A 16,032-nucleotide genomic window follows, 5' to 3' on the forward strand; every position below is an offset into this window, starting at 1 on the left:
AAATATGAAAAATAGTTTATTGCATCCCGAAAAAAATCCTCGGCAATATATCCTACATGGAATGAAGTACTGATTTTGCATGCACCAAAGGCGAAATGAATTATTTTACATTTTTTGTGTGTTAATTATTTACACGATTAAACACCAATTATTGTTCAAATGATGAATATCATTTATGCTCGCTAGGCGGTGGAGCATCTTTAAGTGACGTGCTTTCCTCCACAGTTCGCCTTGCTGCTTTAAATGCTTGGATTTTCCCAAAACACATTATTAGAGTTATTCTTTATTAACACATAAAGTTATTCTTTATTAACACATATGCACTATCTTTACGAACTGAATTTAATATTATAAATTTGAAATTTGTGTCTTAACTGTCTTTCGCCTGGTGAATAAAACGCTTGTGTGGGACACAGTTTATGTTTAGGAGATAAGCCGAAAACTCCACTTCACTATATGAGTGAGTACAGCTACGAGACCCGTACTCTTTCTGACATATAGTTTCAAACTAGGGGGGATAAGTCTTATCAACAACACAAGGTCTGGTAGTCAGTCTAGGGATTATGTATAGCGTATTTTTTTTTACCTTTTTTGTAAATGTGCAAACGAGATTGGGTTACCTTTTTACTGTTGTGTGTCTACGTGGTGTGCTGACAGGCTTAAGGTTGTTCCAGGAGTTAAGAACAAACACGTTTTATTTCCCCTCTGTACAAAGTGTAACAAATGCACCTTTTCAAAACGACAGCCAAAGTGGTCATTTCTTGAAATTACTGTACAAATAATTCTACCAGCAATACAAGTATATTTTTGGACACATTTTCTATATTGCAACTTGTTACAAATTGAGACGATTAGTTTTTGAAAATCACAAAAACTCGTTGATTAATGTTGATACGAGATTCAACGAGACTTAAACAACACCAGAGCAGTTCCTTAAATAATATATTACCATAATTATTTTTTTCTTATGAACACAAAAGAGAGAAGGGACAGAGAAAGAGAGAAGGAGAGAAAGAGGAGGGAAGAGAGAGAGAGAGAGAGAGAGATAGAGAGAGAGAGAGAGAGAGAGGGAGAGAGAGAGAGATGAGCAGGCACACATAGCTGGATGATTCATTTATGGGTAAAGGGAGATCACTCCGATAAATTATTGTTTTTACTGTAATTGTTCATTCGCGTCGTTGATATTTTACTTGAACAAGTTTCACTAATATTATGTAATACTGTAAAACGTCGTTAGCGCAAAAGGGAATCCTTGTAGTCATAATAAATGACATTCTAACGATACAAAAAAAATATTTTATAAAATTAAGCATGCAATTTGATGACTGGAACCCTTAAAGTTGCTATATCGCCGTCAAATCAATTGTATTTCCTGTTCGCTTGTAGTGATGACACAGTAGTTTAGGAGAGAAGTTTTGAAACACTGCGTGAGTGAGTGGTCATAGTTGATCTTTGATCAGATATGATTTTACTCTTCCACGTTATTTGTTGTCATTGTAGTTCTTATAGAGACCACAGAACCAAATGATTTCCCATAGACGACAATGTTAACGTTTGCCAGTGTCCAGGTTAAATGGAGTTTTAAAGTCTGGTCACCCGTTTGAATAATGGCATCTGGCATACATGTGAATTAAAAGAAATTAAGATCTACCATCTTGCTAAACTTTTATGTGGGGGATGCCATCTTAAATTAAATTCCGCACCAAACACAGACCAAAAATATTCATGAAATTCCAATATTGATTACCTCCCCCTGTCAGAAACAGACTTGACATAATTTAAAAAAATTCTTTACATATTTTACATCTACAGGTATAGCCCAACCCACACATTAAACATTTGAAACTAATGCGCCCTGAATACCCAATCAGCAGTCTCCGAAATATTCACCTCTCTATGACATCTGTGCCCACAAGGGGATTTCCAGGAATCTATTTTTGGTTTGATTCTGCGGTCCCTAAGAGGGATTCGGAACAATGTTGTTGTCATCTTCTTTTTTGTTTCTTTTCTGGTATTGGTTTTTAGTTTTGTTCTGTTGAATTGTATTCTTTCTTATGAATTTTAATATTATAATGACTTCATTTATACCTGGTATCAGATTATGGATGATTTGAATATTATATCGTCTAACTGTCAAGGAATGTTTCATACTTAAGAGGAAAGCAGTATAACAAATTTTGAATTCAGGACGCGTACTTTACCCGGGAAATTTAATCCTTTTTTTTTCAATATTAATCTTAAATTTAAGGTTAAAAATAAGAATAGTACGGAAGCCGTCTGGCGCCACATCAAAATATATATTTATTGTGTTCCCTCACAATGTTATTGTGAGGCCACACAATAATTATTGTGAGGGAACACAATGTTATTGTGAGGCCACACAATGATTATTGTGAGGGAACACAATCTTATTATGAGGCCACACAATATTATTGTGAGGGAACACAATAGTTATTGTGAGGGAACACAATATTATTGTGAGGGAACACAATCATTATTGTGAGGCCACACAATAGTTATTGTGAGGGAACACAATATAATTGTGAGGTTCCCTAACAATAATATTGTGTTCCCTCACAATAATATTGTGTGGCCTCACAATAAGATTGTGTGGCCTCACAATACTTATTGTGTGGCCTCACAATAAGATTGTGTTCCCTCACAATAGCATTGTGTGGCCTCACAATAATATTGTGTTCCCTCACAATAATTATTGTGTGGCCTCACAATAAGATTGTGTTCCCTCACAATAGTATTGTGTGGCCTCACAATATTATTGTGAGGGAACACAATAAATGTATTTTTTGGTGTGGCGCCAGACGGCTTCCGTAATTGCTTTATATTCACAGTAAAAACTTATATTTCACGGCAAAAAAACCAATATACGGAAGCCGTCTGGCGCCACACCCAAAAATATATTGATTGTGTTCCCTCACAATAACATTGTGAGGCCACACAATACTATTGTGAGGGAACACAATCTTATTGTGAGGCCACACAATAATCATTGTGAGGGAACACAATATTATTGTGAGGCAACACAATGTTATTGTGAGGAAACACAATCTTATTGTGAGGCCACACAATGTTATTGTGAGGGAACATAATAATTATTGTGAGGCCACACAATATTATTGTGAGGGAACACAATATGATTGTGAGGGAACACAATATTATTGTGAGGCCACACAATAATTATTGTGAGGCCACACAATATTATTGTGAGGGAACACAATGTTATTGTGAGGGAACACAATCTTATTGTGAGGGAACACAATATGATTGTGAGGCCACACAATGTTATTGTGAGGGAACACAATCTTATTGTGAGGGAACACAATCTTATTGTGAGGCCACACAATATTATTGTGAGGCCACACAATGATTACTGTGAGGGAACACAATATTATTGTTAGGGAACCTCACAATTATATTGTGTTCCCTCACAATAACTATTGTGTGGCCTCACAATAAGATTGTGTTCCCTCACAATAATCATTGTGTGGCCTCACAATAACATTGTGTTCCCTCACAATAAATATTGTGTGGCCTCACAATAACATTGTGTTCCCTCACAAAAACATTGTGTTCCCTCACAATAAATATTGTGTGGCCTCACAATAACATTGTGAGGGAACACAATAAATATATATTTTGATGTGGCGCCAGACGGCTTCCGATAAATACGGAAGCCGTCTGGCGCCACACCAAAAAATATATTTATTGTGTTCCCTCACAATAACATTGTGAGGCCACACAATACTATTGTGTTACCTCACAATCTTATTGTGAGGCCACACAATAATCATTGTGAGGGAACACAATCTTATTGTGAGGCCACACAATGTTATTGTGAGGCCACACAATCTTATTGTGAGGGAACACAATCTTATTGTGAGGGAACACAATATTATTGTGAGGGAACACAATCTTATTGTGAGGCCACACAATAATTATTGTGAGGGAACACAATATAATTGTGAGTTTCCCTCACAATGATATTGTGTTCCCTCACAGTAATCATTGTGTTCCCTCACAATAATTATTGTGTGGCCTCACAATAATATTGTGTGGCCTCACAATAAGATTGTGTGGCCTCACAATAATATTGTGTGGCCTCACAATAAGATTGTGTTCCCTCACAATAATTATTGTGTGGCCTCACAATAACATTGTGTGGCCTCACAATAAGATTGTGTTCCCTCACAATAACATTGTGTGGCCTCACAATAAGATTGTGTTCCCTCACAATAATATTGTGTGGCCTCACAACGTTATTGTGAGGGAACACAATAAATATATTTTTGGTGTGACGCCGGACGGCTTCCGTATGTTAGTAATTACGGAAGCCATCTGGGGCATCATCAAAATATATCTTTATTGTGTTCCCTCACAATGTTATTGTGAGGCCACACAATAATTATTGTGAGGGAACACAATGTTATTGTGAGGCCACACAATGATTATTGTGAGGGAACATAATCTTATTGTGAGGCCACACAATATTATTGTGAGGGAACACAATATAATTGTGAGGTTCCCTAACAATAAGATTGTGTTCCCTCACAATAACATTGTGTGGCCTCACAATAATATTGTGTTCCCTCACAATAACATTGTGTGGCCTCACAATAATATTGTGTGGCCTCACAATAAGATTGTGTGGCCTCACAATAATATTGTGTTCCCTCACAATAAGATTGTGTTCCCTCACAATAACATTGTGTGGCCTCACAATAATATTGCGTGGCCTCACAATAAGATTGTGTTCCCTCACAATAATTATTGTGTGGCCTCACAATAAGATTGTGTTCCCTCACAATAATATTGTGTTCCCTCACAATCGTTATTGTGTGGCCTCACAATAAGATTGTGTTCCCTCACAATAATATTGTGTTCCCTCACAATAATATTGTGTTCCCTCACAATAAGATTGTGTGGCCTCACAATAACATTGTGTTCCCTCACAATAGTATTGTGTGGCCTCACAATGTTATTGTGAGGGAACACAATAAATATATTTTTTGGTGTGGCGCCAGACGGCTTCCGTAGTAATCATTGTGTGGCCTCACAATAATATTGTGTTCCCTCACAATAAGATTGTGTTCCCTCACAATAAGATTGTGTGGCCTCACAATAAGATTGTGTTCCCTCACAATAATTATTGTGTGGCCTCACAATAAGATTGTGTTCCCTCACAATAATTATTGTGTGGCCTCACAATAAGATTGTGTTCCCTCACAATGTTATTGTGAGGGAACACAATAAATATATTTTTTGATGTGGCGCCAGACGGCTTCCGTAAGCAATAAACTTCAATTCAGTGAAAATATCAATTTGGATATTTTCACTCTCTTTCGACTAATCGGAATGTAGCATTGACCGTGAAAATACTATTGTGATTTTTACGTCATTAGTTTATGCACAAAAATAACTAAAACATAATATCTTCAAATCTTGTTTAGTATATATGTAGATGTACTGGTTGTTACTGGTGAAGCTGGCGTTATTGCTGTAATTGGCCCGGCATTGCGTACTTGTTGTATTGATGAAACGAAGAAGATGACTGCAATGTTGTGTCGACGTTTATTTTTCTTGGAACATTTTACAATATGCATGTAATATACATTATATTGGGAGACCAAAAGGGGCCACACACAAGTGTGTGTCCCAGTTTGTCCCTCTACTTTGTATATCTGTATATCTCTGACCAGCCCCTTATATATATTGGTTAGATATTGCATACGTGTACAAATGACAGCTAATTCATGTTAGTACAACATAACATTATATAACAACGAGGAACTTATCTTTACACAAGACTGTTACCAGGCATGGGGTAATTAAAAATGTAATGGTAATTAATTGTAATGCATAACAATTTTTCAAGTAATTGAATGTAATGTGTAATTGAAGAAAATTTCAATTACGTGTAATGGTAATTTAATTAATTACATTACAAAAGTGCATGTTGCTCAAATACTTTTCAATTACATTTCAATTAAATGTGATGTTTTTAAAGGACATACTATATATAGATAGATTTGTCAGATTACATTTTCCATATTTCTGTTCTTACTAAAGTTTTTGTCTTTTCATTTTACATGTAGCTTTAATATCCTTATGATTAGATTAGTCAAGATAATGGCCTCGCATTGTCCATTATCTTGACTAATCTACAGTTTTCGGTGTTTCTCCCATACATAAACCCAATGGAGCACCAGGTAAATTGCGTACAATTTACCGACTGCTCCATTGAGTTTATCATCTCATAAACAAAGCAAAGTAAGATGTTCATCCTTATATTAACAATATTTTCTTTAAAAAATAAAATCAACAAAAACGTCAGACACAATCATTTACCTGTGCTATTCGCCGTCAGATTCATACTGCCGTCATTTTGATCCATGCACAACAGCCATTCAAAAAAGCGCGCCGTTGACTGACCGCTTAATCCCGCCCTTATTTTCCATGATGTCATAAAAATATCTCTCATATTTCAGTTATTTTATTCATGTCATATAGCAATATTACATTCAAAAACATAAATGCATTTTATTATATGTCTCCGATTGTCTCGTACATGTGTTATGTGTTAAGATTGGCATGTGATTTTGTGGAATGTCAAAGGAAGTCCGCCAATATTTACAAGTATTCATACGTACCGAATTGGGTAACGTTCTGCACTCAAGTTATTGGGAAATAAACAGATCTGCCCCAACATAGTTTATCGATACAGAAACAGTGGCAATTGTAAATATTTTACTATTAATATCATGATATTTGTTATTCATATCATCTTCGTTAACACTTCATCATCACCGTTCATATTGAATCTTTCGTTATTCTTACGGTATTATCTAGTCTGAAAGATATTCATATGGTGTCATCGGCGTTCACATTGTATCCGTTTTTATTGTGTATATTTGATTATATATGTTTTAATATTCATAGTAAATTATAGTCTGAGATTTAATTCTTCATATAAATATACAACATAAACACCAGAGATACAATATGAATATCGAGTTACAGAACATAAATAACATATTATACAATATAAATAATTGAAAGACATTAGAATGCAAGCCTATCATCTCTGCATACTTTAGACCACAGAGGGCCAACTCAATGAAAATGGATGTTGTCATACATTTTTTGTATTTGGTGGATGGACTGATGAATATATATAACAGTCATGTGGGTTTTTTTTATAGAAAATACGAGATTTGAAAAAAAATATTAAAAAATCGGGATATTTACTATAAAACAGAGAAAGGGACGACAGTCGACATTTTGGAAATTTTACCCCCGCATCGATTAAAGTTATTTGTTTCACAATAGTTTACCTTTTTTCCTAGAGTCATAGTCACGGATCAGTCCTCAGATAATCTATAATCACATACATACCATGCAAAAAAACAAAAACGATGTCGATATAGTTTATCGCAATATTTCAATCCAGAATTACCTTCGCTTTCTGACTTCTGACATCGAAAGCAACGTCCTAATCATACATATTTTCTTAATTTGGCCATATGACAGGTCCCTTGGACCTTTTACATTTCAAAACGTATTTCAATGGTTTGCACTAATGCTGTTTTAATTGGTTCGTGGACAAATTTCCATTGTTCGTGAAAGAGGTCCTTTGACAAAGGAAACTCAAATCTCGAAATGCCTAATCGAAACTTAGAAAATATGTTTCAGGAACTAGAAAGAGTAAACTTGAAGCTTACAATGCTGTCATCAGACTCGAAAAACTATAAAAGGTAGTTCAAGGATGGCAATGCTGACTTGTAACTTACAAATGGACAATAGTAATTCCTCATACATTTAATCGGTACCTTTATAGTTCACTACTCGGTTATTTGGCTATATTCATTAAATTCTACCTTTGCAAAACAAAATTAAAAGATTCTTAAAAACAATAATGATATACTATAATGGCCTAAAAGGATGTTATAACACCAACAAAATGCAAGATTCCCTGCGTATACTATGTTAACAGTGAAGATTCATTTTGCTGTTTTGCCGTCTGGCGCAGTGATAGTCAACCGACGCGCGATAATTAGGACGATGACGGGGTACATAAAACAACCCCCGTTATGAAAATTAACATTTAATGGTAAGTGTGGTATTAACGGTTAGTTAAAAACTTTTTCGACTCTATAAAAATAGCCATTTCGTTTTACATTAAATTAAAAAAAAGCTGTTTCGGAAATGTAGAGTCCTTTAAATGTATACCATATTTAGTTTGACAAATAATTTCAAGTTGTCAGGTAACTTGACGTTTCATTTTTCAATTACTGTTAACCATTTTATTTGCGCGAGATGCACATTTTCGCGTAAAGCCGCGAGAAAGCTCATACGCAATTTTAAATGTTTCGCTAATATTTGTATAATAACATGATAACGAAATGTAACATCATTTGATTAAAGTTAAATGTGCCATAACTGGAAGAAGATTTGCACATATTATTTTTTCTTCAGTGATTTAATATTGAAAACTATCAGGTTTTATTGATTAATTCTGTGAAAATAATTCAAATGGACCGTGTATAATAACATGTGTAATGCCTTATAAACGTAAGTTACAACACATAATTAATGCACTGTAAATTTCTTGTATCTATTATTTGTGTATGTTGAGATGGAAATGTACCCGCAGAAGTCACTTTACAATCAATGACAAAATGTGAAATGAAATTTCAGATCACATGGTCTGACCGTATGTATTCATTTTATTGCACTGTAGATGAAAATGAAATAGTTTTTGCAGTACTGCTAAAAATCCTTTTCGTCTGTTATTTATTCCTCAAATTAACATTTATGTATTGAAAGTATTTAAATTTTCATTTTTAGTGGTGGATACTATTTTAAAAGCTCTTCTTGAATCGTGAGTATGTGAGTATGGATATCACTGAACATGAACTCTAATGTATTTGCATCTTTGTTATAATTTTACCTAATGGGACTATTTCACGTACCCCGTGATACGTAATAAAGACTGTGTGATATTATTAATTCTATTGGTGATGGAGTGACGCTGAAACATTATATCCACTCCAGCGTCATTTCTGCCAGATAATTCCAAAGATTTACGTTCCATCACCACTGGAGAGATGATAGTCCCGCACAAACGTTATCAAGTACCATGTGGTAAATCAGTCCCATTGTCAATCACTTTCATCTAGTTCACTTACTAAAAGTCACTTCATCCATTGTTAATTTTGCTAATACTCTAAACCAACTTTTATCCGCGTGCAATTTACTTCGCGAATTTTGCGGTCCGAGTAAATTCGCGGAAGTGTATCACCGCGAATAAGTACAGCATCTATATTGCTATAAACTATCATCCAATTGTGAAATCCGCAAATAGTAATCTTCTCGAACTCGTTTTAATATGGAAATCGCGAAATTTAATAGCCGCGAAAAGAAAGTTGGTTTACAGTATTGCTGTCTGTTCAATAAGTGTCTATTCACTAATTGCTCAATCAGTAAATTGTTAAAGTTGCCAGTCATTGTAAATTAAGATATCTACTATTTGCCTATGCACTATAAAACCACTCTTTTTTCATGAGTACAACATTTAGCATCTTCATCATTTTTGCAAATTAACTAGCAATCATGTATTCATATAATTATATAATTAATCTCGTCTCGTACCATTTGAATTCGCGTTCGCAATCTTTCGAAAAAAATTGTATCATACGTAAACAAAGAGATTGACAGTAATCACAAAGGAGTAATTAGAAAAAGAATAATTTGTCAGTTCGATTAACTTAATTTTGTTCAACTGAACAAAATAAGTGCTAAATAAGCATACTTTTACACAGGCAAAATCAATGAGTTCACTTTGATGTGAAATAAGTCGTTAATAGTTGTCATTTTAATACCAGCTTATCATAAAAAATAAGGTCAGCTATCCCAGTTAAGCATTTGTCGGACAGTTATCAATATCTGTCGGTAACGATGAATGATAGAACAAGAAAATCTTTTTTTTTAACAGTTTATTCGCTACAAATGTGTTAAAATAAAGAGTTACATTACAACATATTTCGTGAATTAAAATTATATTTGACAAGTTTTATTGGATCTGAGGGCTAACCTCTATATTTTTCATATATTTATATAAAGTTTATGTATGTACTTCATGAGTGTCATGTCCTTCAGCTTCAGGGTGTTTTTCATCATCATGATGATCGTCATGGTGATCGTCATGATGATCGTCATGGTGATCGTCATGATGATCGTCTTGGTGATCGTTATGATGATCGTCTTGGTGATCGTTATGGTGATCGTCTTGATGATCGTTAGAATGATCGTCATGGTGATCATTAGCATGATCGTCTTGGTGATCATTAGCATGATCGTCATGGTGATCATTAGCATGATCGTCATGGTGATCGTTAGCATGATCGTCTTGGTGATCATCATGATGATCGTCTTGGTGATCGTTATGATGATCGTCTTGGTGATCGTTATGATGATCGTCTTGGTGATCGTTATGATGATCGTCTTGGTGATCGTTAGCATGGTCGTCATGGTGATCGTTAGCATGATCGCCTTGGTGATTGTCATCATGGTGATCGTTCTTATGATCGTCATCATGATGATCTTCCTTATGATCGTCGTCGTGGTGATCATCATCATGGTGATCATCATCATGGTGATCGTCGTCATGATGTTCGTGTCCGTATCCAATGACACAGCACGCTACGGGACCGTCAAATCTACCATGGTTATTATCAGCTTCGGCATTAATCTAAAAAAAATAGCACAGTTGAATTAATAAATTCGTATTTGAAATATATATATATATATATTCATTTATATTAGAAATTTTATTATTATATACCTTTCATGATTTTACCGAATTTTTCGATTTAAACGTTTGTTTCTCACGTATCAAACGGATCATATAAATGTAAAATGGCTTAACAATTATAAAGTTCGTAATGTATAGTTACCTGATTCCTTAAACGTATGTGGATTGACAGACAGAAATAATTCTTTCCATAACTTATGCAATTGATTTCTCAAAATATTGACGCAAGGATTAAATCGAATACCCTGCAGTACGAAAACCCATTAATACATTTGAGCGAATAATAATGCTTACCGAAATAGCACGTCCAATAAGGTCGTGTAGATCACCATGGATCGTCTGGTTGTGTGTATAATGCGCATGATCATCGCCTTCGATGTTACCAAGGTCTCCGAGGTGACTGTTGGAAAAATAGATATGGTCATATTCACATTCTGAGCGAAAATATGTGTGATTACAAACAATTATTTCGTTATGCAAATAAGAATATCAATATAATCAAATAAAACTTGAAATTACAAATCCATCGAACGCAATTAAGTTATAAATATGATTATATGTATTAATATGTAATTTCATAATTTAAAAGAATTTAAGGAGGTCGAATACCATTATGTCATAATTATTTCCGAAAAAAAACCCTCCTGTTTCATGCTTTCATCGGAACATTCAAAACACCTGCTTGTGTAACCATAACAATAATATCTATACACTATTTTTTAACGAAACTCTTGTCATTTTCGAACAAGAATGATTTCGTACATAATCAATATCTACCCGCAAGGGCAGAAAACTCTGTAATGTGCAAATAAAAAAATGACATCTTCGAATGATTGCTGATCATCACCTGTTTCCTTTCGGGTGATACACCCCTCCAATAGAGTTGCAGCAATTCGTCATGTCTCCTGTCTCGTGGATGTGGACACCATGGTCGTGGTGGGGCTTGACATTCCTCAGATGGTAACTGAGTATAATTTCGTCATGATGAGGCTGTAATTACAATTTATTTATTAATCTATTTTTACAAATTGATTCCAACAGCTTAACAATTGTAGATAGTTCACTCCTATAGCGTAAGAGATTGTATGTAATAGATATACTATAAATGTACTTACTTAAATAGCAAAAAACCCACCGCAAATCATTATTAGCGCAGTGTTGAATTAAGAAAAAAAAAGAAAAAAAGGGCTTATCAGCATTAGCTCGGTGTTGAAATAGCATATATTACCAATAAATGTTTTCATTAACGACTAACGAATATCAAAATTCAAAATTAGAGCAATCCAAATCAATTTCAAAGTTGCAGGCGCTAAATGCGATAGAATAAAGATAACCGCTAAATGTGTCTTATTGCGATAGCGGAAGTCTCGGCAACTCTAACATATGACATCACTGAATTAAATTAGCGAACTAAAAAACGTAATATCTGTCTACTGTTCGTGTTATCCATGCATTATTATCTGATGGTTCCCCTTCGCGTTTGTTTTTTGTTTAACATTAATATCTCTTTTAAATCCCGGGGTTCCTTGATTGATGCACGTGTTACATAAAACATTGTTGTAGTATACTTACCTCTTGGGTGAGTTCAATGCCACCTCTTATTTTGTAAGCTACATCCGGGGTCTGTTTATTTGGCGCCATCTCACAGTGTGCGTGTATGGCTAAACGAAAAAAAGCACAATGATCTTGATTGCTTTTATAAAGCAATGATATGTTTTAATAATTATTCGCCACATTCCTTTTTCTATCTGAATATTCTTTCCAAACACATTTGACTTAAGAACAGAGCAAGTTAACAGGTTTCCAAAAATAACGAATAATAAATTAATACAGTTATCGAAAAATTTTACTTTTAAGTTAAAAAATGACATAAAATATCTTACTTTCTTCGACTTTAACTTCCTTATGGTCATCGCTTGAAAGTTTCATATTGATATAGATATTATGTGCATTTTTGTAATGTGTGCTTTTGACGTCGTCATGGTGATCTTCGTTGTGATGGTTATCATGATGGTCGCCTTTGCTATCGCCATTGTGATGGTCGCCGCTGTGATTGTCGCCGCTGTGATTGTCGCCGCTGTGATTGTCGCCGCTGTGGTCGCCGCTGTGATTGTCGCCGCTGTGGTCGCCGCTGTGATTGTCGCCGCTGTGGTCGCCATTGTGGTCGCCGCTGTGGTCGCCATTGTGGTCGCCGCTGTGGTCGCCGTTGTGGTCGCTGCTGTGGTCGCCATTGTGGTCGCTGCTGTGGTCGCTGCTGTGGTCGCCGTTGTGGTCGCCGCTGTGGTCGCTGCTGTGGTCGCCGTTGTGGTCGCCGTTGTGGTCGCTGCTGTGGTCGCCATTGTGGTCGCCGCTGTGGTCGCCGCTGTGGTCGCCGCTATGGTCGCCATTGTGGTCGCCGCTGTGGTCGTCGCCGCTGTGGTCGCCGCTGTGGTCATCATTATCATGGTCGCCTTTGTGGTCACCACTGTGATCTCCGTTGTTGTGTTTTTTGCCATCTACAACTTTCTCGTGATAGTCGTCTCCTATGTGAATATGCACTCCATGGCTTTGTTCCATAAGATCGTGCACTTGCTCGGAAAGTTTTTCTACTTCCGCCTTCAATGAATTCACCTCATCGCGGATATTCACACCTAGAGCAGATATCAAATAAGAATTCACAGAGATAATCTTCAGTTTCAAGGAATAAAGATTTCAGTTTCAGAACAACGATCTTGTTTTTAGTTGATGCATTGTAAATTCATCAACATGTAGACCAAATAAAAAATTATAACATATTAGCAATATTTGCTTGTTTTGGTTCTAAGCTAAGAAATTAAAAAAACAACCTTTTGCACGACGATGAAATATTTTCTATGTTTATAGATAAATAAACAAATAAATGAATAAATAAATAAATAAATAAATAAATAAATAAATAAATAAATAAATAAATAAATATTTTTCCCGTATCCAATAATTCGTTTAATAATAAAAGGAAATTGATATAAAAAATATAAAAAAAACTTTTTCGAATATTTGATATCCAAATTAAAACACATTAGTGCATTTCAACAGTTAATATATGAAATTTGATAGATTGTTAAAACAGTTAATAATATTTCATGTTTTCATTCACATGGAAACATCATCTACTTCAATCCTAAATTTTGATTTTAAAAAATCTTAAAAGCATATTAATTATTATGATAACTAAAAGATAGTCATCATGTCCTTTAAAATAACAGCTGACAAATAGCATTCCAAACCTTAAAATCATTTCTTAACCCTATTTGAAAATAGCAATAGCATTCCAAACCTTAAAATCATTTCTTAACCCTATTTGAAAATAGCAAGCTATAAACAACTGTAGCGTTGCGAAACAAAACAAACGGATTTTAAAGAGTAAGAATCAAGTATAAATAGGATTCGATCATAAAATGAAAGTAAAGTACGATGAGAAATTATTTCAACAAAAATGTGGAAAAGGAATAAAGGATAAATGAAAATTCGCTGATAAAACATTTTGCGATTCCCCCTTCCGCGGATACGAATATTCGTGTCTTATAAGTATGTATAAGAAATATTCTTCACATATAATCTATTTTGCATTTTTTTTTCTATCTAATGCGCGGGTACTTAATGTCGCGGGCATTACACTGACCGCGAATATAACCAAATTCAATCAACCTCAAATAAAAGCAACAATACATTAGATTTACCGAAGCATTGATGTCACTATATTTTTTAACTTAATCTAGGTATGAGAGAACTTTTGTTTGAAACTGTATGAATTCGCGTAGCGTTTTCTCACAAAAGTATTCAAACACAATTTCTTTCATCAATGCTTATAATTAATTTTTCAGACTACTTGATGAAATGAAATACGTTTAAACGTAGGATTCCGTTGATTTTCCAGTGGATTATTTTTTTTGTAATCAATACGCAACGCTGACGTCTCTATTGTGACGTCATGATAATGTCGGGCTTTCCCGCTATTCTCAGATAGTAGCATGAAGAAAAAGAGTCTGCTAATCAGAGAGTCGGATTTAGCATGAAAAATTAATTATGGTAAAATTACTTACTTCTTCGCAGACGTTTTGGAGCGCGTTTGCTCTGGCTGACAGCCAACAAGCCCAGTAGAAGAATCGCCAACAACAGCCTCATGATTAGGGTACTAACTATCTGTTACGTACACAAATAGCTAATGAGGATGCTGAGCAGGTACCCGCAATTTATAACAAATATTATCTTTCACGTTACCTTGACACAACAGATATGTATTTATTTATGCGATACGTTTGTAAAAACGTGTGATAAAGCGCGAACAATGTCCGTTGACTGTCTAGTCTTTGATGCCTTTGACATAGTGACCTTTGGCCTAAGCTGTCGGCTAACATTAGTCTGAAAAACAACTGATTAACGTAAATTTTGATATGTTAACATGTACTACCATTTTAAATATAAGTTCTTGGTATTATACCTCCATCCTGAATTTCACATGTTGATGTTATAATACCATGTACTTAATTAACCTTTGAAAATCCGGAGAAAATTTCGCGTTTGGGAAAGATATAAGGTGTTCTCGATAATCTTTTGTATTGCTAAGCCGGTATGCTAAACGAAACTGAAAATGGTCATTGAAAGCCTGCTGCACACCACTAGTAAAGTACCGTAAAGCCGATTAATATCACGGGTCAAAACTATCGCGATTTGGCGATATCGCCATCTAAAAACAGAAAAAAAAAACAATTTTAGCGGTTTTAAATTTCAGCGATTTGGCTTTAAACACCATGAAATCGTAAAATCGTGAAACTATCATCCCCGTGGAAATAACCGGCTAAACGGCAGTCATTGCAAACACTTTCACCGACGATACCTAACAGACAATGACATAACATTTATATATGTAAGCTTCATATTTAATTCCAGGTAGAGAAAAATAATTTCCACTGATTTCAACTGTATGGTTATAAAAATAGCGGATGTAAAATTTCACGATCTACTGTTGAAAGCTTACTTTTTGTGGGTTTTTATTTTCGTCATTCACCTGAGATTGTGTTATGACTTTTGGAAGTATATCGAAAGATATCTGATTAAAATTCGCCGAATTATGGCCAATCTGCAAATTTTGTCAAATTTAACTCCTCGAATATCAACAACTATACAGTATATGGACACTATAAAGATTTCGACAAATAATATGGATGCATTCACAGGTCAACATT

General features: G+C 34.9%; 1 protein-coding gene across 1 annotated transcript; it reads right to left on the reverse strand.

Moving 5' to 3' along the window:
- Positions 1–9,997: 9,997 nt before the first annotated feature.
- On the reverse strand, positions 9,998–15,027 carry LOC138336979 (GATA zinc finger domain-containing protein 14-like). Its single transcript, XM_069286629.1, has 6 exons — positions 14,890–15,027; positions 12,712–13,458; positions 12,401–12,489; positions 11,676–11,818; positions 11,123–11,228; positions 9,998–10,765 (listed from the first exon to the last, which is right to left on the reverse strand). Exons 1-6 carry the CDS (start codon positions 14,969–14,971, stop codon positions 10,139–10,141), a joined length of 1,794 nt encoding a protein of 597 aa, XP_069142730.1. The 5' UTR covers positions 14,972–15,027; the 3' UTR covers positions 9,998–10,138.
- Between the last annotated feature and the right edge of the window lie 1,005 nt (positions 15,028–16,032).

The sequence above is a fragment of the Argopecten irradians genome, chromosome 12 (genome assembly GCF_041381155.1).
Source record: "Argopecten irradians isolate NY chromosome 12, Ai_NY, whole genome shotgun sequence".
Taxonomy (NCBI): domain Eukaryota; kingdom Metazoa; phylum Mollusca; class Bivalvia; order Pectinida; family Pectinidae; genus Argopecten; species Argopecten irradians.

Bases quoted from the DNA above. Each gene is read 5' to 3' on its own strand.
- LOC138336979 (XM_069286629.1), bottom strand. From the start codon at position 14,971: ATGAGGCTGTTGTTGGCGATTCTTCTACTGGGCTTGTTGGCTGTCAGC. The intron at 12,490-12,711 runs GTAAGATATTTT...TTTTTCGTTTAG, and splicing joins GGAAGTTAAAGTCGAAGAAA to CCATACACGCACACTGTGAG. The intron at 10,766-11,122 runs GTAAGCATTATT...TATTTTTTTTAG, and splicing joins TTATTGGACGTGCTATTTCG to ATTAATGCCGAAGCTGATAA.